Here is a 26,394-nt window from a genome sequence, read left to right as displayed (position 1 = left end):
AGACCAACACCTCAGCTTTTGTAGCCACCTGAGGGAAATGATGATTGCCTAAGAATACTACTACTTGTGTTGTGTGCGTATAATGGATGCTGCCACGATCTAACCTATCTACGTGTCGTCGCAACGGGAGCTCCACCTGCCGGAGCGTCCTCCTCCTCCTCTTCCTCCTCTTCGTCGTCGTCCTCGTCATCGTCGTCGTCGAACAGACGCCCATCACGAGTCTTGGCCGGCTTGCCGCCAACCTCGACATCCTGGGGCGCGCTTCCATCCTTCCAACGACCCCTGTGGTCGACCATCTCCAGCTCATCGTAGCGTTCTGGTCGCTCACGCAGCCAACGCATCCGCGGACCACTACGGGCCCGCTCGGAGACCTTGAAGCCGTAGATGCGGGGAACGTACACCTTGCCGAGCGCCGGCCGTTGTCCGCCGTGCGGGTTCGGGTTGGTGAGGGTCTCGCCTCCGACGCGCGAAGGGTCCGGGGACATGTGTCGGTCACGCGAAGGTGCTGAGGAGCCCGGAGAAGCAGGGGCGAAGGGAGCAGACAGAAGCTCGGGGTATGTCTGGAAGAAGAGGGGAGCGAATGATGTGCCGAAGAAGGCGCCGTCGACCTGCTGGTACTTGCTGCTAGGAGGGGTGTAGATGTCACCGCAGTTGGGGCAGTAGAGCTTGACGGTGTCGATTCCGGGCATGTCGGAGCGGCCGCAGGGCAGGACATGCGTAGCATGACAGAAGACACGAGGGCAAATCCCAAAGTGCCCCGCCTCGTACTTCTCCACCATCATGACGAGACCAGGCTTCGTCAGAATGAACCGCTGATGGACGAGACCGTAGAGGAGTTCCGCTGATGACTCAACGATTGACACATCGGGGATCTTTGAGGAATCCTCTTCTACATGCATGAGTTACGTTCGCTTCGAGAGGATAGTGGGAACTCACCTGGCTCGACGTCGAGAACCATCTCCAGAGCTTCCTTCCAGAAGGGCACCAGCGACTGGAGTCCTAGCGAAATTAGCAAGCGTTCAGTTCCACCTGCTCACCTGTAAGGTTGAAGTCATCCTCGATAAAATCTTCGTGAACCTCGCAGAAGTAGTCGTGACCCGGCAGTGACGTGAACCATGTCTGGGTGATTAGTTGGCTGCGCAATGATGCAACGACTCACGATCCAAGTAACAGTCGACGTCTCGTCTGAGGAGCCTTGGGAGGATGAGTCTGTAATGCGTCAGCCTGTCGCGCTGAAATTGTAATGCGCTGATGAACACTCACCAAACTCCAACTCGTCGTCGTCCTGCTCCAGCTCGTCCGGCAGATACTCGCGACCGTTCACGTCGATGTAGCGCTGCTTGACGGGGTCGTAAGTCAGAGCGGGCACTCCCGCAGCGACGAGGCCCTGCATGATGTGGTGGGGAGAGTGATGGGAATGGAGTGTGAAGAAGGGCGAAGGATGAAGGAGGGGGTAGGAAATGCGAGTGGCTTGCGGACGAAATGAGGGGGTGGGTGGGAGTGAGGGAACTGAGGGCCGGACTGTCGTGAGTGCGCCGCGTTATCGAGTCGGGACGAGGGTCGGCTGGGTGGGAAGAGGTCGAGGGGTGAGCCAGAGATACGCCCTTGCCAGGAATCCAATCCTGAGGCGACCCGGTAGGCGTTGATGAGGTTTGCACAAGAGAGGGGGTGGGGGTGTAGCTGAGGATGATGCTGGCCGCCCGGCTGCGAGTGTGTGCTATGCGTCGTCAATAGCACACAAGGTAACGACGAGCGACAGGCCTCAAGTGCCACACGGGTATCACCGATACCCCGAGAGGCATGCCACCGTACGGTGGTGAGTGGGTGAGCGAGCCTGACCGAGCGTGAGCACACCGCGCACACCGAGAGCAGCCATCCTTGCCCGCGCACGCAGCCAGTCGATCCCTGCATGCATGACCTCCCACTGAAGCAATCACGTGACCGGATGGGCATCTGCTTTCAGCAATGACGCGCCGCCCGCGCCGCCGCCCAGACGCCATAGCCTGCCGCCTTGACGGGCGTGCCTGGAGCCTGGCTCGCGGCTCGCCAGCAGGCCAGCGCATGGGTTGCCAGCACCCAGCAACCCAGCATCTCACAAATACATCTCGATCGCTCTCTCCCTCCCTTTCTCTTTCTCTCAACCTACCACTCTGGCTTCGCGCCTCCTAGACTTGTACTCCTAACACCCTCCTTCGTAACCACAGCTCGAGACGAGTACGCAGCCGCCATGGACGAGGAGTATGACGTGAGTAACGCCCTCGGCCTCCTTGCCGCCGGCTTGGCTTGGGCACATCGGATACCTCGTCTGCAGTCCGCTAACAATCTCAGGTTGTTGTTCTGGTAAGACTGGCGCTCAGCCATTTACCTGTCTGATTCATGCTCACGCTTGCAGGGCACCGGCCTCACCGAGTGCATCCTGTCCGGTCTCCTGTCGGTCGACGGCAAGAAGGTCCTCCACATGGACCGCAACGACTACTACGGTGGCGAGAGTGCCTCTCTGAACCTCACCCAGCTCTACCAGAAGTTCCGCAACAGCCCTCCCCCTGAGAACCTCCAGCTCGGCCGCGACCGCGACTACGCCGTGGACCTGACTCCCAAGTTCATCATGGCGTCTGGAGAGCTCACCAAGATCCTCGTCCACACCGACGTCACCCGGTACCTCGAGTTCAAGCAGATTGCTGGCTCGCACGTCTACCGCGATGGCCGCATTGCCAAGGTTCCCTCGAACGAGTCCGAGGCTATCCGCAGCTCGCTCATGGGCTTGTTCGAGAAGCGCCGTGCGCGCAACTTCTTCCTGTACATTCAGGGCTGGAAGGAGGATGATCCGTCCACCCACCAGGGCTTTGACGCTTCCACCCAGACCATGAAGGAGCTGTACACCAAGTTCGGTCTCGAGGCCGGCACCCAGGACTTCATCGGTCACGCTATGGCCCTCTGGCTCGACGATGACTACCTCAACCGTCCCGCCAAGCCCACCATGGACCGCATCAGCCTCTACGCTCAGTCGATGGCCCGCTACGGCAAGTCCCCCTACCTCTACCCCCTCTACGGTCTCGGTGAGCTTCCCCAGGCCTTTGCCCGTCTCTCCGCCATCTACGGTGGAACCTACATGCTCGACAAGAAGATTGACTCGATCAACGTCGACCCCGAGACCGGCAAGTTCACTGGTGTCACCTCTGATGGTGAGACCGTGAAGGCAAAGCAGGTTATTGGTGACCCCAGCTACTTTGGAGCTGGTCAGGAGCCCGGCGCCGAGGGTAGAATCCGCGTCGTCGAGACTGGAAAGGTCGTCCGTGCAATCTGTATCCTCAAGCACCCCATCCCTGGCACCGATAACGCCGACTCGTGCCAGATCATCATCCCCCAGAACCAGGTCGGTCGCAAGAACGACATCTACATCGCTGCCGTGTCGTCGGCCCACAATGTCGCTGCTAAGGACGTGTACATTGCGATCGTGTCGACTATCGTTGAGACCTCCGTTCCCGAGCGCGAGATCCTCCCCGGTCTTCAGCTTCTCGGCAACGTCGTCGACAAGTTCGTCTCCATCATTCCCATCTACGAGCCCACCTCCACTGGTCAGGACGACAACATCTTCATCACCCGCTCCATGGACGCGACCACCCACTTCGAGACCCTCTGCGACGACGTCGCCCAGGTCTACGAGCGTGTCACTGGCCGCCCTCTCGAGCTCAAGAAGAAGGAGCCTGCCGCCGAGGAGGAGGGAGCTTAAACGATATTAATTACATTTTAGCGCAGCATGGTGGTTTATGCAACTGTAGATTTATGCACTCCGAATCTTACGCGAAATCTATTCTCTATCTATTCACGCTGCACCTTGATACCGCGGCGCTGGCGCCAGAGGGCAAGACCCTCCTCAAAAGTCTTGCGGTCGACGCCCGTCTTGACAAACTGCATCGTCACACCGAGATCCTCAACTTCAAAGTTTCTGTGCTCGTCGTCGAAGAATAGCTGCTTCATCAGCACAGACGCACAGGCACACACACCATCTGCTCGTAAGGAATTCCAGTTTTACGGTGGATCTCTCTGAAGTGTCGGAGCTTGGATCCTGCACTGTCAGTGTGGAGCTATCGGGAGCGCAAATCAATACGGACCCGGGTAGATCTCCATCTGCTTGTCAGCTGAAGTGGCACATGGAGTACTTACGTCGTTGAAGTATGTGGCAGCTCGCGTCGGTTTGCCCTCAGTATCCGGAATCAGCAGCATGGAGAGTGCCTCGCGCGCACTGGAGTCAGCCTTGACGTATATGTTGGCACGGACAGGTCCACAGCACCAGTGCGGGAGGCAGCAGCGATAAAGATGTTGCGCCGCTTGAGCTCCTGCATAATCCCGGGCACTTCTCGATAGAAGGAGAGGCTCGAGCCCCGCCTGTTCGTCAGCTCGACCGTGATGGCAACGTGGCGGCGCACCTGTCGACTAGCCGGTTGATGTCCTCCCCGACACGTTTCAGCGGTGGCGTGATGTGGGTCTGTTGTTAATATCCATTCTCCATGAGCCGCCTCACGTCAATCCACAGGTCCCACAAGGTGTAGCTGGTGGAGTCAGCTTGCTCCTTCGCTTGGCAGAGCTCACTCAAGATCGAACACAACAGCCAGCGGCCATGCATCGGGGTCGTCGGGTGAGAGAACGCGCCATCCGCCGGGTGGGGTCTTGGGCTCTGCGGGCTGCTGTCTTCTGCGCGGCATCGTCAGCTACAGTGGGAGACGGCAACATGAGCGACCTCCACCAGCGATTGATGAGGGGGGAAGGCGCAGGTGTGGTCACCTCCACGTGGTAAATGACGTGTCCGGAGATAGCCGGCCCGAGTCGGCCGCACGTAGTTCTCCGCGTGCCCCGCGCCCAGCTTTCCGAGTCAAGCGAGTCAACGAGCGCCAGGAGCGGAGAGAGAGCCCTACGTCGGAAAAGTTGGGTACAGTGGCAGCCACACATTGTCGAGCTTCCTCTCCATCCTCCTCCTCCCAAACAAATACCATGGCGCAAGCTACCGACCTCAAGGCCTCTCTGGGCCGCTGGTCGAAGAGGCTCGGCACCCTGCCGAGTCTCGCCCTCCCCACAGACTACCCGAGAACCAGTGAGTTGCCCGCTGGACCTAAATTGCTCCGATATCTAGGAAGTTATAGAGAGCTGACCCACCCAGTACCCGCGAAGATGATCGAGTCGGTGCAGACGCTTCCTCTCCCGCCGTCTCTGACCCCGGCGCTTATGCACCTCACGTACGAGTTCAGCGAGCTCTTCCCCTCGGCGCCGCTGCCCACGCCGTACCACCTGCTGCTGACGTCGTTCGTCATCCTCCTGTTCCGTTACACCCCTGACCCTTCCATGGTCATTTGCACGAGCGCCCCGGGAACTACGGCTCCTCTGCTTCTCAAGCTCGACATTACGGCGGAGATGACCTTCTTCGACGTCCTCCGTCAGGTCATGGAGCGCGAGGAGGACGCCGCGCAGGACGTCATCCCGTTCTCGGCACTTATCGACCACCTCAAGCCCGAAGGACCGCTGTACCGCGTCCGCTTCTTCGACTCGACCCAGGTCGACGCCGACCCGTCGGGATCCCTCTCGACTGACTGGACCCTCTTCCTCCTCGCCGAGGACCAGCAGGGATCCGCCACTCGCTCGGCCATGCCCAAGCTCTACCTCCGCCTCACCTACAACTCGCTCCTGTTCACTCAGGCGCGCGTTCAGGCCGTCCTCGACTCGCTCATTCAGCTCCTCAAGTCGGCCTCATCCCACGACGCCGCCCACCCCATCGGCTCGCTCCCCATCCGTACCGAGGCACAGGCCAAGGTTGTCCCCGACCCCTCGTCTGACCTCGACTGGTGCGGATACGTCGGCGCCATTACCGACATTTTCCAGGCCAACGCCAAGGCCCACCCCGACCGCCCCTGTGTTGTTCAGTGTGAGCAGGCCGAGGGACAGGGCATCCTCGACGGCCCGTCGCGCGGACGAAGGACCTTCACCTATCGCCAGATTGACGAGGCTTCGAACGTCCTCGCTCACTCGCTCCTCAAGAACGGCCTCAAGCGCGGAGAGGTCGTCATGGTCTACGCCGCCCGTAGCGTCGACCTCGTCGTGTGTGTCATGGGTATTCTCAAGGCCGGCGGTATCTTCTCGGTCGTCGACCCCGCGTACCCGCCGAACCGTCAGATCGTCTACCTCCAGGTCTCGACTCCTCGGGCCCTGCTCGTCATTTCCAGCGCCGGTGTCCTCTCCCCCACTGTTTCCGAGTACATCAAGGAGAAGCTCGACCTCCGTGTCCACATTCCGGCTATCAAGATGACCGAGAACGGCATCACCGGCTCGCCCGCTGGCGCCGCCGAGGACATCCTTGCTCCCTACCAGGAGCTCGCCCAGTACCCCCACCGGCGTCGTTCTCGGCCCCGACTCCAACGCGACCCTCTCCTTCACCTCTGGCTCGACCGGCATCCCCAAGGGTGTCAAGGGAAGGCATTTCTCGCTCACCCACTTCTTCCCCTGGATGGCTGAGCGCTTCGGCCTCAACGGCGACTCGCGCTTCACCATGCTCTCTGGCATCGCCCACGACCCGATCCAGCGTGACATGTTCACTCCCCTCTTCCTCGGAGCTTCGCTCTACGTTCCCACCGCCGACGACATTGGTACCCCCGGCCGCCTCGCCGAGTGGATGGACGACAACGAGGTCACCGTCACTCACCTCACGCCCGCCATGGGTCAGCTCCTGTCCGCCCAGGCGACCCGCCAGATCCCGTCGCTCAAGAACGCCTTCTTCGTCGGTGACGTTCTTACCAAGCGTGACTGCACCCGTCTCCAGTCGCTTGCCAAGAACGTCTGCATCATCAACATGTACGGTACGACCGAGACGCAGCGTGCCGTCTCGTACTTTGCCATCCCCTCTGTCAACGAGGACCAGACCTTCCTGTCCACCCAGAAGGACCTCATGCCCGCTGGACAGGGTATGATCGACGTCCAGCTTCTCGTCGTCAACCGCACCGACCGCAACGTCCCCTGCGCCGTCGGTGAGATGGGTGAGATCTACGTCCGCTCCGGTGGTCTTGCCGAGGGCTACCTCGACCCGGCTGCTACCGCCGAGAAGTTTGTCACCAACTGGTTCACCGAGGGCGTTGAGCGCGAGGACACTCTCGTTCAGTCCAACCCCGAGGCCGCCAAGTACTGGTTCGGCATCCGCGACCGCATGTACCGCTCCGGTGACCTTGGTCGCTACCTCCCCGACGGCCGCGTCGAGTGCACTGGCCGTGCCGACGACCAGATCAAGATCCGTGGCTTCCGTATCGAGCTCGGAGAGATTGATACCCACCTGTCGCGCCACCCTCTCGTTCGTGAGAACGTCACCCTTGTCCGTCGTGACAAGGACGAGGAGAAGGTCCTCGTCTCGTACTTTGTTCCTAACGACGTTCCCGAGGTTGCCAACCTTGCCTCCGCGTCCGAGGGTGACGCTCCGGAGGACGACGAGGTCGATCTCAAGCAGGAGATGATCCGCGGTGTCCGCAGGTACCGCCGCCTCATTCGTGACATCCGCGAGCACCTCAAGAAGAAGCTCCCCTCGTACGCCGTCCCGGCCGTCTACTTCCCGCTCCGCAAGCTGCCCCTCAACCCCAACGGCAAGATCGACAAGCCCGCCCTCCCCTTCCCGGACACTGCGCTCGCCGCCGCTCCGTCCAAGAGCTCCTCGTCCAAGCTCACCCCCACCCAGCAGCGCATCCACGACATCTGGAAGTCGCTTCTTCCCTCGCCCCCGTCGTCGATGAAAACTTCTTCGACCTTGGTGGCCACTCGATCCTCGCCACCCGCCTCATTTTCGAGATCCGCAAGGCTTTCGTTGTCGACGCGCCCCTTGGACTCGTCTTCGAGAAGCCCACGATCGAGCAGCTCGCTGCCGCCGTTGACGACCTTTCGAACGCTGGTCTCGACGCCCACGAGCCCGAGAACAAGGACAAGGTCGCCGAGGTCAACTATGCCGACGACGTCGCTATCCTCTCCAAGGAGCTGCCGGCCAAGTACGAGCCCCTTCCCGCCGACTTTGCCGCCAAGAAGCACACTGTCTTCCTCACCGGCGCTACCGGTTACCTCGGTGCCTTCATTCTCGGCGACCTCCTCTCGCGCAACGCCGCCAAGGTCATCTGTCTTGTCCGTGCCAAGACCGCAGAGGATGGAATCGCCCGTCTCCGTGACTCGGGCGAGGGCCGTGGTATCTGGGATGAGAAGTGGGTCACCGAGGGCCGCGTCGAGGCTGTTGTCGGTGACCTCGGCGACGACAAGTTCGGCCTGGACCAGGCTACCTACGACCGTGTCGCTGCCGAGGCCGATGCCATCATCCACAACGGTGCCGTCGTGCACTGGGTCTACCCGTACGCCAAGATGCGTGCCGCCAACGTCCTCTCGACGCTCACGTGTCTGCAGCTGTGCAACCAGACCAAGCCCAAGCTCTTCACGTTCATCTCGTCGACCGCTGTTCTCGACAACGAGAACTTTGTCCGCAAGTCGGACGAGCTGCTCCAGGCCGGCAAGACTGGTATCTCCGAGTCGGACGACCTCGAGGACGCCCGTGTCGGTCTCGACGCCGGTTACGGACAGAGCAAGTGGGTTGCTGAGAAGCTGATCATGGAGGCTGCCAAGCGCGGTCTCAGCGGCTGGATCATCCGTCCCTCTTATATCCTCGGCCACACCAAGACGGCCGTCACGAACACGGACGACTTCATCTGGCGCATGGTCAAGGGCTGTCTCCAGCTCGGCCTCATCCCCGACATCAACAACACGCTCAACATGTGCCCCGTCGACCACGTCGCTCTCCTCGCGTCCATTTCGACGCAGAGCGCCTCCCCCAACGGCCGCTTCAAGGTCGCGCATGTCAGCGGCCACCCGCGCATGCGTTTCAACGACCTCCTCGGTGCGCTCCAGACGTACGGCTACCCGGTCAACCGGGTCGAGTACGTGCAATGGCGCACGCGGCTGGAGCAGCACGTCCTCGAGACGCAGGACAACGCGCTCTTCCCGCTTCTGCACTTCGTGCTCGACGACCTGCCCACGAGCACCAAGGCGGTCGAGCTCGACGACTCGAACGCCCAGGCACTCGCCCAGTCGGGCGGCGAGGCCGCCACCTCGGGTGTCTCCGAGGAGCTCGTCGGCCTCTACATCGCCTGGCTCATCCGCGCCGGCTTCATGGAGGCCCCGCCCAGCGGCAAGGGCAAGGACCTCCCCGTTCTCCAGGGCGGTGTGTCCCGCGCCATTGGCCGTACCACTGCTGGCCAGGCTTAAGCTGACCTGACCACAAATAATCGCATAGAAAACCAAAAGCCCACAACAAGGCTCTGTAGAAGGATCGATGCAGGCATACTCATAATAGCACGCGCTGCGCCAAGCGCTGAGGCGTCAAGCGCAACAGGAAGGCGAAGGTATGGAAGCCATTCAGTCATCTGAGCAAAGCCCGGAGAGCCACCTTATCACGAGCTAGCGGCTCGGACTGTGGCCTTCTGCAGCGCCCGGCGATTCCGGTGAGGTTTGGACAGAAGGTCAAGAAACTCACGTTCCAAGTGCTTCATTGGGCACTAAGGGAGTGCAGTCTGGCAAGTCCGCGGAGCTGGGGAAGCGCAGCTGGCGCGGCTCACTAGTGCTCCGTGGCGCTGGGCGCTGAGCCACGGCAGAGCACTTCAAGGCATGACAGAGGGCGAAGAGGCAATAGGCGAGTGAGGCATTTTTGCAATCCAGTGCCACACGGCGCCAAGGGCGGCGCCTCCTATGACGCTGGTCCGCTCAATGCATGGATCGCGGTGCACAGCAACACAACGCCTCTGACGGTCTGGCTTTGCTGGGCCCTAGGGGCGCTCAGTGTGGCCGGTTCCAATGCTTCCAGTTGGGGGCCACTGACGAATGACAGCTGGTTCGAACACCTTCAGAGACTGGTAACCTTTCCTGGAGAGATGGAGCTGTTTCCGGACGCTCCGGCGCTCTGTTCACCCGTCGTGCCTTTCTCCGTCGCTGTCGCACCTTGGTCGGACTCGGAAGGCACCGTCACGCTCACCACAACAACGCCGAGGTACCGTCAGCCCCGCTGGGATATCTGATACACCTGCTCCTCTTTGGGAGGCGGGACCCAATCGCCGAGACCGGTTTCGGGAGACATTCGCTTGCGCCTCGCTTTCTTGCTCGGCTTAAACATGTTATGCTTGATCTGACCCTCGCTTGGGTTGCTCGGGTGACCGCCTCTGACGCAAGGGAGACGGTGAAGCCGCTGTCGTCCGCTCCTCATCCCTTGGCGCGGAACACTATCGAGTCTACGGAAAAAAAGAGCTTGAACACTACCATCGCATGAACTCACAAACACTGATGCGACCTCGCTGAGAAGCGGCGGCGGGGGCGGACAGGGGTGTCAACTTGGGGATTAATCCATTGCAGGGTCACTGGATCTCATGTGCCCGGAGTTGGAACGCTGGAATCAACCAAACAGCACTGTCAGGTACGGTCTGTGGATCAGCGCAAGTCTGCACTAGGGTGCGACGGATTCCGGTATCGGATAACCTCCGTCGGTCGAGACAAGTGAGCCACAGTGGCTCACTAGTGCAGGGTCTTGGCGAGACGCTGGTGCCAGCGTTTGACACGACTCCACAAGCGGTCACTGAGCTTTTCCCCAGTGAGGCATTTCTGCGCCGCGTCACTTGGCATGTCAGCTACTCCTCGTGACCTCAAGAGGTGGAATGTGAAGCGTGAGGTGACAGTTCACGGAACAACGTTAGTGGTCTCCTCCTACGTCATCAACCAAGCGGGCAGGCCAGGGGGGACACATAGACGTTCGCCGGAATCCCCGCTGGACGCCAGCGGGGCGGGGGCCGGGTCCGCCTCATTTGCCCTCCGGAGACTTCTGGAGCCTACGGGGTCTCCGTCGGGCGCCATCAACCCAGTAACGTTCTGTCGCCCAGGTAGCTGGCGCACCGATCGGCTAGACTGGTGCGCAGAGCCCGAGACCTCGTCTTCCGGTCTTAGATGTCCAGGGCGTTCTACCTCTTTGTACCGTAACGAGACAAACCTTACACGAGTGCGAGCGCTCGCGCGACCCATCTTCGTTACACTCAGTTCATTGAGGCAGATGCTAGGTGTTCCATAATCGGTCTCGGGCATAGTGTACAGTGCGGGCCTGTGGGAGGCACAAGCTGGAGCCATTGCGTCGTAAGGTCACGCACTCTGTCTTCGAAGACACGGGTACTCAGTTCAGCATGTGGGGAGCAGTCTCCGGGATTGGAAAGTGGGGGATGCTGTGTTCCGAGTGGGGGTTGGCGACGATCATCGGTGGCCGTAGACAGCAGCCTATCTGCTGCTCCATGCGCAACCGCCTCATACCAGCCAGATCTCGGGTTACGCCGTTACCGCACTTGCCGCAAATACATTTATCCCATGCTCATACCTCATCTTCCGGTTCCCACAAACATGCCAGGCTCGAGACAGATCTTATGAACGCGGTTTAGTCAATATCATGGCTGTCTCAGAAGCTATACGCCGTCCGACTCAATTACTTGTCTCAGAGCTTGGACTGGCTGCCGAGCTGTTCCTCGTATTATGAGACGTTGATGGATAGCGGTCAGTAAAACAGGGCAAACTCCGCCGGCGAGACCAATGCTGCAGGGGCACTGGGAGATCAGCCATCGCCAAAATGCTGGTCGGTATCCCACGCTCGCATGTGCAGACAGACATGCCGCGGAGCAGCTTGAGACCTATCTCTGGCAGGAGTGGGTCTAATGATAAGTCGGGTGAACTTTGTAGAGAAGCCGCAAGCGTATTCGGGAAAAGGGGAGGCGAGTTTGAGGTCGAAACACAGGATACACGGCGAACTCTGTGCTGATGCTGGGAGCGTCAAGTGCGATCTCAACAATAGGGCAAAAAAGGATCAGAGTGCCACACGCACCTGAGTTCAGGATTTGGTTTGCGCCCGACGCCACCATACGCTTCACAGTCAGACCCTCATGGGCCTCTGCTTGATTGCCTGGAAAGATTCACTGGTGACAGGTGTGGGTACAGGGGGAAGGTAGCAGAGTCAGGCTTCGCGCATGGGCGAGAAGCGTGGGATAGGAGAGAGCTCAAATGGGTGACAAGTCAGACATTGTTCTTGTTGGCAAAAAGTTTCGGAGTCGAAACATCCAAATCCGTTGCTGATCTGAGCACGCTCTGGCGCCACTGGTCGGTGATGTATGCATGCAAAGCCTTCTCCGACTCCTTCTACCCTATCATTGGACTGTGCTGACGATCAGCCGTGATTGACGACCCGAAGCGGTTGATTGTGACGATGATCAGCAGCGGCTCAAGTGGTTCTGCCGCGGCCCGTCCGTGTTGAAAGGGCGTTCGAAGTATGCATCTTATGTCATGACAAGGCGCACGGAGTTGCAATCAACCGTCCCAGCTACAGTACGGGCTCTTGGCGATCCTCTTGCCAATCAAAAGCCCCCCATGGGTGATCTCGCCCCTAAAGGGCACGCCATCAACAGTGCACGCCGACCGACGCTCGGTCCCTCTAAAGCCACAGGTTAATCTTCGTCTCCACCTTTTTGAGCACGGCTGACAGTTCATCCTTCTGCCTTAGCGTGCGTGAAAAAGGTGGCAAGAAGAAGTGAGAGCTGGGAGGCATTTAGTCGAGTGGTCACTGCGGCGGGACAATAAGGGGAGAGACATCAGCGCGGTATGAGGTCGCATCGAAGGCTAAGACCTTCGTCAACATTGTCTATTGTCCGAGGTCTGTCAAAGTGAGGAGCCAAGAGGCATCTAATGCGCCTGTATCTTTCAGAAGGACTTCGTCCTGCGTGACTTGTGGAAGTAAGAGGGCCTGCAGAGTGGGTCGGGCGCCACACCATTTTCATACTACGTCACACGGGCAGCCTCAGCAGCTACACAGCGCCTGGCAATCTCTTCACAGGGAAGAGAGTTTGGGAGCGGCTGAATTGCGTTGAATAGGCGATGCAGACATCACCCCATAGCACTTAATGGCGGGCACAGTGCCATGGCGTTCTTTTCGAGGAATGTCGGACCAGAGCTTCGTCCAGAATTCCTCCCAGACAGTCCTCAGCACGCACCTCGTCTGAACAAATCGGTCGGACACTGTTCCCTTCAGGCGCCGTCAGGCCTCGCGGTCTCTGATCCCTTTGCTCCCAGCGACCACACTGCAGGAGTGGAGCATTGGCTCAGTGCCAACGCATCCATCAGCGGGTTATTGTCCAGGGTTCGTAGGGCCGAAATCGGATGAACGTGTTTATACTTAATTTTCGTCAGCTGTGCCCGTACCACGATGCCGCGTACGCCCTACAGCCAGAATCTCACCCGCTGGAGTCCAGGTCGCGCCTGCTCCCTATTTCCATACCCTGTCTACCCTTGTTGGCTTGCCGGCTAGTAGGTCTTTGCGCACGGTAGTTCTTCCAGCTTGCAGGCCTCAAGTTACGATGATGGAAGGAATCGCCGGGTGACTCACTATCATTACACTGCATACCGTTCCCGACGCTCTCCAGACCCCTCGATCGATTAAAAAACCTTGTCTCGATGCCGACGTCGGTTCTGCCGGGTTTCCGTTAAGTACGACTGAGACTCGGCGCCGTGTCGATCACCCACGAAGATACCAATCTACGATCAGTCACATCATAACACGCCCAAGCACTTCGACTTGCCGCCGGGTGTCATAAAGCAACGAGCTGGCTTCCTTCCCCTCTCATCGGCTTCCACCAGCCCGCGACAAGTCTCACACACACGCAAACAAGCTTCGCAATCGTATCAGTCAGCCATACCTCAACTCGACGTCGACCAAGCTCACCAATACCCGGACCGAGACATCGATTCTATTGTTGTCACAGATGAGAGCGAGCGAAGACGGTGGCCCGGCTCACACACATCTCCTATAACACGACCAGTCGCCCCACCGCCCGCCCATCATGCTTGTTCCAACGCACCCTGCCCTTCTCGCCAACAGCGGATTTGAGGACAGGTCAGGAGGTTATACCTACTCACCTCCGAGGATGACATCGCGGCCCTTGGAACCAACAGGCGGTGAGGCCAACGGCGGGCGGCGGCCATCGATTCATATGCGCCGTAGGCGTTGTTCGGCTACTCCGGTGCTGACTGGGCGTGCGGCGTCTATTCCATCACCTCACTCTCCAGCGCTTCGGGGTTCGCCGTTGCACACGCCTCGCCGGGCATCGACCCCATTGCCGGCGATCGCGTCTCGGAATCTGAAGTCATCAACTTCGCTCGCTTTCAGCAGCCTCTACCCCCAACAACCATCACAAGCACGACAGGCGCGAGTTGCGAATGGAGCCCAGGACCTGAGTGCAAGAGCAAACCCAGGGTCCCGGGGTCCGAGCCCCGGCATTCAGGGTGGTCCAGGAGCGCATGAAGGAGCGGTAGGGTCAGCGGACCCGATTCAACCGCACCGAGTGCATCCTCCCTTCTCGACTGAGTATGATGATCCAAGTCGTGGTCCAATTCCTGGAACTAACAGCTTGGGCGGGCTGCCCGACGTCATGGCTGATCCAAGAGGTCCGCACAAGGCCGCTTTGACGAATGGTACAAATGGGACAAGGCCGCCACTCCAGCCACGGCAGGGAGGGATCGACCCCTCCTCCCCCTACCATCTGTCACAGCTCACGATCCCTTCTCCTCAGCTCTCGACTTTTCCAGCAAGGTCAAACCCGCCAACGGTCAGCCCTTGCACGCCAGTAACAGCCATCTACCGCCAAAACGGTCTTGGGTCGGCCTTAAACGGTCGCGGAGCAAACCTCTCCAGTCATTCACACTCGGCGTTGACGACTCTGCGCAAAGATCTCCACAGTGGCCCTACAATCGACGACAGGGCAGGGCGTGACGTTGAGCCCAACCGGGCTCTGTCCTCGTCAACGCTGCCCCGCCTTCCAGCGCTGTCCATCTCGTTAAACGGCATCAACGGGAATGCCGGACGTCCGTCTCACCACTCGTCTTCGCGCCTCAGCTCGAACAATACGTCATCCCTGTCAGTCGATACTGAAGCTTCTGGACTGGTCGCCGGCGCTCCACGACAGTATGACACGACACGCGACCACTTACTTCACCCTGCCACCCCGCTCACTGCGAGGCCTCTTCCACATTCCGAGCGTACGCCAACCATGAGTCATGGCGACCAGACTCCAATTGCCACGGTTGGACGAGGCAGTCACATTCCGATGATGTTGGACTGCCCGCCGGTGAGCCCTATCGAACAGCTGCACAAGCAAGCACCTCTGAACTGGTGTAACCCGCGCACGAGTGACCTTGTCCTGGGTGAGTCCTCACTTTTGAGCGTAGCACTAACAACGCAGTTGTACCCACTCACACATGGGATGGGAAGCTCAAGTGTGTCGGATCACGCGAGGGCGGAGAGACAGCTTTCACCTCGCGGGACCGCAAGCTGCCGGGCTCGAAGGGGAGGAACGGCAAGGCGACCGCCAAGATGGCGAATGGTCACCACGAACCTACGCCTCCGCCGCCCCCCTCATTCTCTGACGCTTCAGTGCCCTCGATGGGCTTTGCCGTGCACAGCGACTACCTGCGCCTCCAGTCCGGGCTGATGAACAAAGTCCTCTCGCACACTGTCGACCCCTCCGACCAATCGCTGAAGGGCTGCTGTGAGCTGCCGTCTCTCCCCGGCTCACCGACCGACAGAGCCCCCAACGGCTCTCTCCGACAAGTGCGCCAAGTGCTTGTGCCGCTGCCGGATCCCCGCTCGTTCCCCTTTCTCCTGCATTGGCTGTACTGGGGCGATGTACGCGCTTTCGAGCGTGCGCTCTCTTCTGGTCACGTTAACTGGAACGGGGTCATTGCGAACGCCGACTTCCTCGAGGTCGACACACGCACCAAGAAGGTCGTGGCGCACTGGTGGCGTAGGTGGGTGCAGTTCTCTCCCGAGGGGAGGACTCACCCCGATACGTATGATTCCGACGAGTATGCGGACAACGAGGAGGACTTTGAGTCCGACGAATCAATGGCGCCCCTGTCGGAGAAGGAGCAGCAGGCCGCCGACGAGATGACCAAGCTTCTCATGAGCCTTTAGGAGTGTCATCCGAGTCCCTTATCCTCTATCTCGGCAACCAAACATACACCTTACCTCATTTCCGAACGCCTAACCCACACTTCGGCTGTCTTCAACGATCGACGACCCCACTCCTGAACTTCACTCCAGTTTCCTGGCCGCTATCTTATCTTCCAATCCCGCTTCTCCCTCCGTTCAGCATTCCATTCTTGCTTCCTCCGTCATCACCTCCAGTCTTCGCACTGTATAGGTCAGCAGATGGGCCAGCCCCGGTCGGCCCAGTCTTATCCGCATAGTCAGTAGTAGTCAATCAAATTTGTTGTACCATTGCTAGTATCTCTCCTTCCAGCTGTGAACATATCAATTCAAGCCAAACCGGACATTCTCCTGCCACCAAACTCCACGAAATACCAATACCGATAGTTGTCCGTCTAGGTCGTACATCGAATCAGCATGCCAAACACTGTCCATTATGCCCGTGTCTTTTCTTGTATCGCTAGGTCTGCTTCGGGATCGCCTTCGGAAGGGCGGCGGCGTCGCTCTCGATAGCAGATACGGAGCGAATGACGCCGTTCGAGAATCCGTTCGCGACGCCCTTGTTTACGTCCTTGGGCGGGACAATGGCGACATCCTGTCCCGGGGCAACGTTGAGCACGCCATCCATGACAGGTGCCGTCACCTGGATTTTCGGCATCGCCTTCATCGTGAACACGCTGTGGCGTGGGCGGCCGAACAGGGGCGACGCAAGAGTCCAAGCAACGTCGACCGCGAGCGCGATCGTGTTCACGACTGCGTAGAACATCTGACGTCAGTCGGTGATCGGAGATTAGAATGAGAGGGAAGAGGGAGGGTGACTTACCATGGGAATCACGCCCATTGCGATGTTGCCTGCCAGTCCGCGGCGGCGGATCGTGTCCCAGAGCTCCTCGCGGACAACTCCCTCGGCCTTGGCAGACTTGTACGGCCCGACAAGGCGGTAGAAGCTCGGGAACGCTGCGCCGAAGCAGTAGACAAGTGTGACGAAAGTTCCATACTCGCGCCACAGCTCGAGTAGCCCGGGTGCCGAGCCCATGTCTCGCGCAAGCGTCGACATGTAGCCAGAGTAGTCGACACCGTACTGAATTCGCGCATTGGGACCATGAAGAAGGTGGTAGTGCTCCTCGGAGGTCGGGACTTGGATCTTGCCCTGGGTGAGGAGGAAGAAGAACTGCGCCTGCATCTCAGCCATCGGGGGGATGGCGCCGACGCCTGGGCGCAGGAAGCCGAGATAGCCAACGCTCAGGTCCGAGGAGTGAGCGACACCTCGGACGTCCAACTCGTCCGGGCGCGCATACTCCTTACCAAGCCAGTCAAAGTCTTGACGGTAGCCGGTCGCCAACACGACGAGGTCTGGGTCGCAAATGTCCTTCCACGCCGTTTCCTTGGCACGGTGCTTTGGTGGAGGTGGGAAGACGGCTCGCCCGTCCTCGAATCGCTCCGGGAAGGGCACGAGATGACACGTTGGGTCCTCAACGTCAGGGAGTGGCGGGTCTGAGTAGCTGAAGAGCAGTCGGTGCAGCCAGGACATATTCTCGAACGGCCGATTGACGAACTGCATCGCCTTGGCACTCTGCTCAGTTAGCTACCTCCTTCTACAGTCACCCTACCTTGTTCAAGAACACGTAGGCGCGCCCTTGTCTCTCCGGGGGCAGCTCACCAGCCCACTGGTTGCAGCCCGCACTGGTTCCTGTCAGGAGCCAGAGCACGCGACGAACCACAAAGTCGCTGACGAACCAGCGCAGGTGGCTCGCTGCGACCCAAGGGTGCACGTAGGTCGTCTCAAAGAGGTTGGTGATGAGACCGTCTATGGGGAGATTGCCGTCAAAGGTCGTGCCGAAGATACGGAAGTGATTCAGCACCTTTGGGAACGAGAGGAAGCCAGTTCGTACGGCGAGCCATGTCTTCTTCGCTGCATGTACACTGTCGTGCGCAACGTCCATGCCCGTCTCGCCGCATCCAACGACCAGCACCTTGTGCCCCCTCAGTTGATCCCGCGTCTTGTACTCGGACGAGTGGATCCAGGGGATCTTCTTCGTGATCGGCTCAGCGTTCAGCCCGGGGATGGAGGGGATGTTCGGACTGACGTGCAGGCCAGTCGTGATCACGACTCGCTGCGCTCGGATCGTGTGCTCCTTGACGTCTCCTGACGGCGATGTTACACGGATGACCGCCTCGTGCGGGTACTCGCCCCCGACACGGGAGAGGCTGATGACCTGGCTCCGCGTTCGAATGTGTGGGACGAGTCCGAAGTGCTGCGAGTACGCATTCAGATAGGATACGAACTCTGGCAGGGACGGGTGGTCCGGCGCTGTGAGAGGATACCGGAAGTCGGAGAAGCATGTGAGCTGCTTCGAGCTCACAAGTTCCGCTCCCTCGTACGCCCGATACCTGGAGTTAATCTTTCTGTATTGGCGCTTCGTATCCCGCTGTGAGCTCACCGGAACGTTCCACCGATCTCGTCCTCCATCTCAACGAGCACAGGCTCATCGTCCTCGTTCCATTCCGAGTGAAGGAGGGCGTACTTGAGGGCAACGAGGCCGGCTGGTCCGCCGCCGATCACGAGCGTGGAGGTATGCTCTGGCAGCGGGATCTGGTCGGCTTGTTCTGCTGTCATTGTTTGTGAGGGATGGAGCAGAGTTGTGATCGTTGCATACCACTCACGCCCCTGTGAAGTCGGCGCAGTAATCGGTTCGGTCTCTCGTTAACCGCTCTCGTACACCCCGCACTTCCCTGCAAGCTACGCGTTCTTCACAGGATGGACGAGAGTAGGATCTAACAGAGCTTAAAATGACGTAACTGCTAATTTCAGACCCAATTGCCACCACCAGTGGTAACAGCCAGGCACCGGCAACACGCGCCAGAAAGTCGAGTTTCATCCTGGCTTCCCTCTTCTTGCTCCGTTCTTCCTCACATACGCGTCGACCATCGGTTCATGGTGCCGTCTCGCCTTAGCGACAGCGAGCGCGCACATCTCCTCGATTCCTCTCTTGCGGGTCCCTCTCGCCCATTTCCCGTTTACGATGAACTGAGTTATGACGACTTCCTCGTGAGTTCATTGTAAGACATCCAACTGACAACAGCACAAGCATGTGATCCCAAACACCCCCTTCCTCCTGTCGGGGAAGGCAACAACAAACTGGCCAGCAACGGCATGGCGCTCGAGCGATTCTAATGATGGTGTCTCCCAGCCCAATCTCGACGCGCTGCGTGCGTACGCCGACCAAGTCGTGCCCGTTGCCGATACTTCCGCCCGCGAGTTCTCAGAGTTTGAGCGCTCAGACCGGCCATTAGGCGAAGTCCTGGATTTATGGATACAAGGCGACGGGAAGTCGCTCTACGTGAAAGACTGGCATCTGATCGCTGAGCTGTGCGAGCGAGGCGGAGCCGCGAAGGACGTCTACGAACCGCCGGCATGTTTCCTAGGTACGCTCCAGCTTGCGAGCCACCGGGCCCGATAACTAACCCCCAGATGACTGGCTCAGCCCGCCGTTCTCCCTTTCCTCTGCTGGAGAGATGCCGGCGTCTCTTGCTGACTTCCGCTTTGTCTACCTCGGCCCTGGCGGCACGTTCACGCCACTGCACCGCGACGTCTACGGTAGCTACTCGTGGAGCGCGAACGTCGTGGGTAGGAAGGTGTGGTGGCTCTTCCCTCCTGGCACCGAGGCGCAGCTTCGGGAAGGCAGCGGTCTCATGTTTGACGTGCGTGGGACGGAGAAGGGGCAACTTGGCGTCAAGATCGTCCAGGAGGAAGGCGAGGTGATCTACGTCCCCTCGGGATGGCACCATCAGGTTGTGAACATTGATTTCGTGAGCTTCGTTTTCGTCCAACGTGAGCTAACAGCAGTGTATCTCGATTAACCACAATTTCTTCTCCTCACCGACGCTGCCCCGGATATACAAGGAGATGACGCTTGCGAACGACCGCGTGAAGGAAGCGATCGAGGACGTGCAAGCGGACATCAAGGCGAGATTGGGCAACAGCACACTGCCGGACGGCACGCTCGAATGGGAGGCTGAGTGGGCCGCCGAGGTCGAGGGTCTGCTTGCGCGTGATGCGGGCTGGGGCTGGGAGGGGTTCTGGGCCTGCATCTTGGGCAACATGAAGGTGAGTGACGAGCTGCGTGAAGTGCATCACGAAAGCTAACGACAGCGTCCGCCAGCTTCGCCCGACCTCTCGCCTAGCGAGGCGGAGCGCAACGGCTTCATCCGTGAAGTTCTTGACTGCTTCAAGAGCACGAGAGAGTATACCCTCCTTCCTCGTGCAAGGGAGACCGTGCGTGAGATCGAAGCACTGCTTGCGCCATAACTTAGACAATACAGTATGCATAGTCCGTGTAGCATTTGACTTCAGACACTTCAGACACTTCAGATTGATTCCACTTTTTCCTTCATTCCGTCTGCCTTTACACGCCGCAGCTTGCTCAAGCAGCGACCTCCGCAGAGGGCGCCTCGCCGTCGACCTTCTTCTCCTCAGCAACGTCCGCCTCGGTCTCCTCGCGCTTGGCAGGCGGCTCCTCGCCATTGGCGGGCGCCTCGTCCTCGTCGGCCTTGCGCTTGCCGAGCTGGACGTCCTCGTCGCCGCCGTCGTCAGCTTTCTCGGCGGCAACGTCGGCAGACGTCTCGACCTTCTTCTTCTTGGGCTCTTCGGCGGGGTTGGCTGCCTCCTCGGCGCCAGCCTTGCGCTTGCCGAGCTGCACGTCGTCGGTGCCGTCCGCGTCGCCGTCGTCCTCGTCAGTCTCGACGTCCTCGTCCTGCCGTTAGCTGAGGACAAGGATACAAGCAGCTTGGGCAATGGCGTGAGGTAGGACCTGAGGAAAGCCTGGAGGTCATGATGGCAATGAGAATGCCGAGCGCGGAGAGCGAAATGGCCGGCCGCGGGGATGCCGAGCATGGGAATATGCTGATGCAAGCGAGCCAGGGGAGAGAAAGGGGAAGGGAGAGTGCAGACGACTCACGTTCAGGAGCTGGCCGAGCATGGCCCTTCCCTCGGCGTGAGGGTCCTCATCGCCGTCATCGTCTTCCTCATCATACTCCTCGTCGTCGTAGTCTTCCTCGTCATCATCACCAAGCTCGAACTCGTCATCCTCCTCCTCTTCCTCCTCAACCTGGATGTCAGCTCAGATTGCAGGGCGTAGCAGCTGCCCCAAAGCCGGGTCAAACGTACAGGCTCCTCAGCCTCCTCGGCGCGCTTGGCTGCTTGTCAGTCTCAATTTGTTTACATGGCGCATCCGCGCATCCATCCACCCCCGCAATTCCCCGCAGCCCCCTAATGGAAGTGCAGGGTCACAAGAGGTCCAAGCATGACTCACGGTCCTCCTTCTCCTTGGCTGACATGATTGTGTTTGTGTGTGTAAGTGGGCGATGTGGTGGATGTGATTGTTGGTCTCGGGAAGCAAGGGATCGCCCGCAGTCATGTATCTGCCTCCATGTGCGACCATCGCTTGTTGACATCATTGGCAATCACACGCGTCCCCCGTAATTAGACCGCGATTAGTACTCCGGTTTTTAAGCTCGCATCTAGCCTAGCTAGCCTGCTGGTGGAATTCAGGCTCGATTAGGCTCGCTTTCTTAAGGAACGCTACGGCCGGATCGGTCTTCAACCGCGCAGCTGATAACGATTATTTTATTACCTGTACCTGCACGGCTATTGCGGGTGCGAGACCGAGGCGAGCGGACCAACGTTCCCACGTGCGACCGGACATGAGGACCCGGCGGTATGCGGCCAGTCGCGGCGGTGATCTAATCTTGGGCGCTCGCGGCGCTCGCTTGGGCCGAACACCAAGCTCCGTGAGATCCGTGATATTGCGATTTCCGAGCGCCTCTTCGACTCAACACCTCGGCAGCAATACGTCCACGGCCCTCCGTCCACCGTCTCTTCCTTCTGTAGATATTTCGACGGCTCTAGAGCCCTATCTGTATCTAACAACCCTTGTCCGACCCGCTTGTCAACAAAAGTAGACATTCCGACCATGGCCTCTACCGCCAGCGTCACCGAGAACGTCAAGGCGATGTTCGAGCAGGTTCCTCCCCCGCACGTCCTGACTGTTGCGGGTACGTCCATTCGATCTCTATTTTGGCTGACGTACAGGCAGCGACAGCGGCGGCGGTGCCGGCATCCAAGCGGACCTGAAGACGATCACGGCTCTTGGTTGCTACGGCTCCAGTGTGCTGACGGCCGTGACGGCGCAAAACACGCTGGGCGTGCAGGGCGTGCATGCGATCCCGCCGTCGTTCGTCATCTCGCAGCTGCAGAGCGTGTTCGACGACCTGCCCCCCGCCTCAGTCAAGTTTGGCATGCTCGCCGGCGCGGACACGATTCTCGAGCTGTCCCGTTTCTTCTCGGCGCTCAAGTCGCTGACGCCCTCGGCGCCGTATCTGATTCTGGACCCCGTCATGGTGTCCACGTCCGGACACGATCTGCTGAAGCAAGAAGCGACCAAGACGCTGCGCGACGAGCTCATCCCCCTCGTCGACCTGCTGACGCCCAACATCCCCGAAGCCGTTGTGCTCGCGGAGCGCACGGCCGAGATCGAGGGTCTCGGGGACATGATTGCGCTCGCGCGCGAGCTGGCCCAGAAGGGCCCCGCCGTGCTCCTGAAGGGTGGACATCTAGACCTCTCGGCGCGCGACGTGCGCCGCACAAAGCTCGAACAGGACACAAAGGTGTACCACCTCCGCCCCGACTCGCTCGTGTGCAGGGACTACGCGACGAGCCTCCAGCTCCCGGATGCCGAGGAGGTGGTCGTCGACGTGCTCGCTGACAAGGGCGGGGTGAGGCTCTTCATCGGCCCCAAGGTCAACTCGTCCTCGACGCACGGGACGGGGTGCACGCTCTCGGCCGCCCTGGCTGCGAACTATGCCAAGCAGAGGGAGCGGGAGGATCTCGAGGCTGAGGCGGAGCAGCAGAAGACGGACGGCGACGACGAGGGCAAGAAGAGGAAGCACCACATCTCGGACGACACCATCGCGGCCTCGATCGCCTACGTCCAGGGCGCCATTGCCGCCGCCTTCCCCATGGGAGCCGGGCATGGGCCGCTCAACCACGGCCATCTCAGTATGCAGCGCCCGCTGCCGCCGTAAGTTATTCTCACACTCCGCTCAGAGAAACTAACACCCAGGCCGACGACCGCGAATCCGACGCCGTTCACGGACCACTTGATCCGCTCCTGCGGCTCTCTGTGGGACGAGTACGTCCAGCACCCCTTCGTGGTGCAGTTGGGCCAGGGCACGCTCCCGCTCGACGCGTTCAAGCACTACATCGTCCAGGACTGGCACTACCTGCGGCACTATGCGCGCGTGCACGGCCTGGGCGCCTTCAAGGCGTCCGACTTTGACACGATCCAGGCGTTCGCAGAGATTGCACTGCACATCGCAAAGGAGAGCGAGATGCATGTCGAGGTGAGTTCAGCGGCCGTCTTCGCCTAGATGAGAATGGGCCTCGCTTCGCTCGGCTTACACTAACTTACAGTACTGCAAGCAATTCGGCATCTCGCGCCCTCAGCTCGAGGCCGCGCCCGAATCCACCGCCTGTTCCGCGTACGCGCGCTACATGCTCGACGTCTCGTCGCAGGGCAACGTGCTCGACACGTACGTCGCCGTCCTCTCCTGCCTGATCGGGTACGGCGAGGTGGGGCTGTGGCTCGCGAACCGCGTCGAGACGGGCGAAGCCACGCTCGAGGGCAACCCCTACAAGCGGTGGATGGAGGATTATGCCGGCGAGGACTTTATCGGCGCCGTGCGCAGGGGCATCGCCAACCTCGAGCGGAGGGTTGCCGAGGACCCGCCTAGCGAGGCGCGCCTCGCACAGCTCACTGAGATCTTTAGGGAGTGCGTCAAGCTCGAGCGCGATTTCTGGCAGTCGGGCCTCGAGATGAGTTACTAGTATTAGAAGAGAGTGAATGGGAACACATTATGCATACAAGTCTGCTGCTGCTGCTGCTGTTTGCTGCTGCGGCCACGGGAAACACACTGAGGGAAGGGAACAAGTTCTAGAGCATCTCGTACCTGCGGAAGGTGTAGCCGAGGAACGCGAGGTCCTTGGTCGCGCTCGAGCCCTGGTCCGCACCGGCGGGCACATCGGGGACCTGCTCGAGCTCGTCGGTGGGGAAGTACGACGTGTCGGTCATGGAGCGGAGGTGGGGGACGAAGGGAGCGTCAATGTTGCGAATCGTCGACCAGTCGACACCGTAGAAGAAGGCGTGAGCCTTGAGCTGCTCGACCGTCAGGCGGCGGTCGGCCTCGCACAGCATGCGCCGGATAAGGTCCTCAGCCTCGCGCGAGAGGTGCACGTCGTCCGGGAAGTAGAGGTGGTTTCGCCAGTCGATAATCTTACGGTACACGTCGTAGCCGACGAGACACTCGAACATGATTGCACCGAGAGACCACCAGTCGCACTCCTTGCCGTAGCCCTGCTGCAGGAAGATCTCGGGCGAGATATAGTCCGGCGTTCCGACAGTCGAGTACGCGAGCTTTCGTCGGTTTGCCTTCCACGTCGCAATATCCTGCTTCGACGTCATGGTGAGGTTGATGCTGTTCACCATGACACTGTTGCGCGCCTGGCCCGTGCTCGAGTGTCGGTGGTTCGACACATCGCCGCCACCGAGCAGCTTCTGGTAGTACGCAGAGTCGTGCTGCTTGTGGAATCCTGTTGACAGACCAAAGTCGGACAGCTTGATGTGGCCCATGGAGTCAATGAGAATGTTGTCAGGCTTGATGTCACGGTGGATGAAGCCCAGGTTGTGCACGGCCTCGATAGCCAAGATGCACTCGGCCATGTAGAACTTGGTCACGTCCTCCGAGAAAGTGTCGTACTTGATGAGCCTGGATTGTCAGTGGCGTTCACATCCGAGGAAGGCAGTGGGTTTGCCGGAACCCTGTCCCACTGTGGGCAAACTTACATGGTCATCAGGTCTCCTCCAGGAAGGAACTCCATCACGAGATAGAGGTAGTTGGTGTCTTGGAACGAGTAGTAGAGCTGGACGACCCACGGCGAGTTGGACTCGGCGAGCACATCACGCTCGGCGCGGACGTGGGCGAGCTGGTCCTTCTTGAACATCTCGTTCTTCCTCAACGACTTCATCGCGTAGATCTTGCCCGTGTCCGCCTTCTGCACGAGCCGCACCTCACCGAACGCACCCTTGCCGATGACCTTGACGGTGCGGAAGTCCTCGAGTCCAATTCGTGTGCGGCGCAGTCGGAGGAAGCTATCTGTCAGCACTAGCTCGGACGTCTTGCTAGATCTCCAGTAGACTCACTTGGACTCGCGCCGGCCAAGGGCGAGGAGCTGGCGTGCCTTCTGCGAGTCGGGCATCATCGAGTCGGCGTGGAGCTGCTTCTCGAGCGTTGTCCGCCTGTCTGTCAGCTAATTTGCCCGCATGAGTCAGCTTACCTCTCCTTGCGTCCGACGACGCCCTCCACTGCCTCCTTGTAATAAAGTTCAAGCTTCATCTTGGCGGCGGTCGCCTTGCCGCGCGTCGACTCGGAGAACTGGTTCGGCAGGCGCTCAAAGTAGACATAGTCGGGGCCCTTGTCGGCGGGGCTCGCACCGTTAGCGCCGTTGCTGCCGTTGGGGTCGGAGCCGGTGACGGCACCCGAGGGACCCATGTAGGTGTTCTGCTGTCCCGGGAGGGAGCCGATCTGGCCGGGCTGGCCAATGTTCGTCTGCGCAACGCTGGGGACCGGGGGCATGGGCGACGAACGACCGACGGACTGCAGACCAGACATGGCCTGGGAGTGCGGGTCGACGTTCAAGATGGGCTGGCCAGGCTGGGGCCTGTACGACGGCCCGGGTTGGTAGGCCATTGTCTTGACGGGAGTAATGACAGGAGCGAGAAAGGGGCGACTGGGAGGGTTAGGTTTGCTGGATCCGGTGAGTAGTGCGAGATGCGTGGAGGAGGTGGTCGACGTGTGAGGTGTCGAGTGAGAGTTAAAGTCGAACGAGTGAGCTGAGTGAACGAGAGTCGGTGTGTCGATGTCGATGGAGGATGAGTGCCAGCAAGCCAGTGAGCCAGAAGAGGTGGACGAACGGCCTAAGCCAACGCGAAAGGCATGCAGAGCGGTCGCTCCTTGTGCTTGCAGGGCCAGGGAACAGGGATGGTCGATGGGGGTGCAGGGCGCGGAGTGGAGGCCGTGGACGAGTGCAGGAGGACAAGGAGAGGGCCAGGGAAGGAAGGGCCAGGGTCTTGCAGCGACGGATGGGTGGACGGGTGGACGGGTCTTTTGAGGAGTGATGGAAGAGAGCGAAAGGGGTGGGTGGGTGGGTGAGCAAGGGATCGAGAGAGGGATTGAGGGATCGAAATGTGCCAGCGTGCCAGTGCTAACACCCAGGCCGACGACCG

The 26,394-nt window shown here is 59.9% G+C and overlaps 12 protein-coding genes across 12 annotated transcripts; 6 read left to right on the top strand and 6 right to left on the bottom strand.

The window, feature by feature from the left end:
• Nucleotides 1-104: 104 nt before the first annotated feature.
• Nucleotides 105-1,393, bottom strand: A1Q1_01223 (casein kinase II beta chain; the record flags this gene model as incomplete). Its single annotated transcript, XM_014324296.1, has 4 exons — nt 105-889; nt 937-991; nt 1,160-1,209; nt 1,264-1,393. 4 exons carry the CDS (start codon nt 1,391-1,393, stop codon nt 105-107), a joined length of 1,020 nt encoding a protein of 339 aa, XP_014179771.1.
• Nucleotides 1,394-1,800: 407 nt separating this feature from the next.
• A1Q1_01222 (RAB GDP-dissociation inhibitor) lies at nt 1,801-3,730 on the top strand (the record flags this gene model as incomplete). Its single annotated transcript, XM_014324295.1, has 4 exons — nt 1,801-1,824; nt 2,003-2,245; nt 2,329-2,340; nt 2,393-3,730. The coding sequence occupies 4 exons, from the start codon at nt 1,801-1,803 to the stop codon at nt 3,728-3,730; spliced, it is 1,617 nt and encodes a 538-aa protein (XP_014179770.1).
• Nucleotides 3,731-3,819: 89 nt separating this feature from the next.
• A1Q1_01221 (uncharacterized protein) lies at nt 3,820-4,224 on the bottom strand (the record flags this gene model as incomplete). Its single annotated transcript, XM_014324294.1, has 3 exons — nt 3,820-3,951; nt 4,005-4,085; nt 4,165-4,224. The coding sequence occupies 3 exons, from the start codon at nt 4,222-4,224 to the stop codon at nt 3,820-3,822; spliced, it is 273 nt and encodes a 90-aa protein (XP_014179769.1).
• Nucleotides 4,225-4,989: 765 nt separating this feature from the next.
• A1Q1_01220 (aminoadipate-semialdehyde dehydrogenase) lies at nt 4,990-6,501 on the top strand (the record flags this gene model as incomplete). Its single annotated transcript, XM_014324293.1, has 1 exon — nt 4,990-6,501. The coding sequence occupies one exon, from the start codon at nt 4,990-4,992 to the stop codon at nt 6,499-6,501; it is 1,512 nt and encodes a 503-aa protein (XP_014179768.1).
• Nucleotides 6,502-6,535: 34 nt separating this feature from the next.
• On the top strand, nt 6,536-9,267 carry A1Q1_01219 (aminoadipate-semialdehyde dehydrogenase; the record flags this gene model as incomplete). The annotated part of the gene is made up of 2 exons (XM_014324292.1): nt 6,536-7,493; nt 7,544-9,267. The coding sequence occupies 2 exons, from the start codon at nt 6,536-6,538 to the stop codon at nt 9,265-9,267; spliced, it is 2,682 nt and encodes an 893-aa protein (XP_014179767.1).
• A 1,485-nt stretch (nt 9,268-10,752) lies between these two features.
• On the bottom strand, nt 10,753-11,124 carry A1Q1_01218 (uncharacterized protein; the record flags this gene model as incomplete). Its single annotated transcript, XM_014324291.1, has 1 exon — nt 10,753-11,124. The coding sequence occupies one exon, from the start codon at nt 11,122-11,124 to the stop codon at nt 10,753-10,755; it is 372 nt and encodes a 123-aa protein (XP_014179766.1).
• A 2,786-nt stretch (nt 11,125-13,910) lies between these two features.
• On the top strand, nt 13,911-16,039 carry A1Q1_01217 (uncharacterized protein; the record flags this gene model as incomplete). Its single annotated transcript, XM_014324290.1, has 2 exons — nt 13,911-15,270; nt 15,309-16,039. 2 exons carry the CDS (start codon nt 13,911-13,913, stop codon nt 16,037-16,039), a joined length of 2,091 nt encoding a protein of 696 aa, XP_014179765.1.
• Nucleotides 16,040-16,514: 475 nt separating this feature from the next.
• A1Q1_01216 (uncharacterized protein) lies at nt 16,515-18,671 on the bottom strand (the record flags this gene model as incomplete). Its single annotated transcript, XM_014324289.1, has 5 exons — nt 16,515-16,820; nt 16,878-17,609; nt 17,665-17,737; nt 17,792-18,445; nt 18,496-18,671. 5 exons carry the CDS (start codon nt 18,669-18,671, stop codon nt 16,515-16,517), a joined length of 1,941 nt encoding a protein of 646 aa, XP_014179764.1.
• A 318-nt stretch (nt 18,672-18,989) lies between these two features.
• Nucleotides 18,990-20,363, top strand: A1Q1_01215 (jumonji domain containing 4; the record flags this gene model as incomplete). The annotated part of the gene is made up of 5 exons (XM_014324288.1): nt 18,990-19,103; nt 19,144-19,480; nt 19,527-19,864; nt 19,959-20,162; nt 20,208-20,363. 5 exons carry the CDS (start codon nt 18,990-18,992, stop codon nt 20,361-20,363), a joined length of 1,149 nt encoding a protein of 382 aa, XP_014179763.1.
• Nucleotides 20,364-20,478: 115 nt separating this feature from the next.
• On the bottom strand, nt 20,479-21,391 carry A1Q1_01214 (uncharacterized protein; the record flags this gene model as incomplete). The annotated part of the gene is made up of 3 exons (XM_014324287.1): nt 20,479-20,739; nt 21,222-21,250; nt 21,367-21,391. 3 exons carry the CDS (start codon nt 21,389-21,391, stop codon nt 20,479-20,481), a joined length of 315 nt encoding a protein of 104 aa, XP_014179762.1.
• Nucleotides 21,392-22,026: 635 nt separating this feature from the next.
• A1Q1_01213 (phosphomethylpyrimidine kinase) lies at nt 22,027-23,939 on the top strand (the record flags this gene model as incomplete). Its single annotated transcript, XM_014324286.1, has 4 exons — nt 22,027-22,112; nt 22,156-23,133; nt 23,176-23,455; nt 23,526-23,939. The coding sequence occupies 4 exons, from the start codon at nt 22,027-22,029 to the stop codon at nt 23,937-23,939; spliced, it is 1,758 nt and encodes a 585-aa protein (XP_014179761.1).
• Nucleotides 23,940-24,045: 106 nt separating this feature from the next.
• A1Q1_01212 (uncharacterized protein) lies at nt 24,046-25,858 on the bottom strand (the record flags this gene model as incomplete). The annotated part of the gene is made up of 4 exons (XM_014324285.1): nt 24,046-24,877; nt 24,955-25,260; nt 25,312-25,418; nt 25,475-25,858. The coding sequence occupies 4 exons, from the start codon at nt 25,856-25,858 to the stop codon at nt 24,046-24,048; spliced, it is 1,629 nt and encodes a 542-aa protein (XP_014179760.1).
• Between the last annotated feature and the right edge of the window lie 536 nt (nt 25,859-26,394).

This window comes from Trichosporon asahii (assembly GCF_000293215.1).
Source record: "Trichosporon asahii var. asahii CBS 2479 unplaced genomic scaffold scaffold00050, whole genome shotgun sequence".
Taxonomy (NCBI): domain Eukaryota; kingdom Fungi; phylum Basidiomycota; class Tremellomycetes; order Trichosporonales; family Trichosporonaceae; genus Trichosporon; species Trichosporon asahii.
The sequence above is the reverse complement of the archived record's forward strand: the minus strand, read 5'-3'. Positions and strand labels throughout refer to the sequence as shown.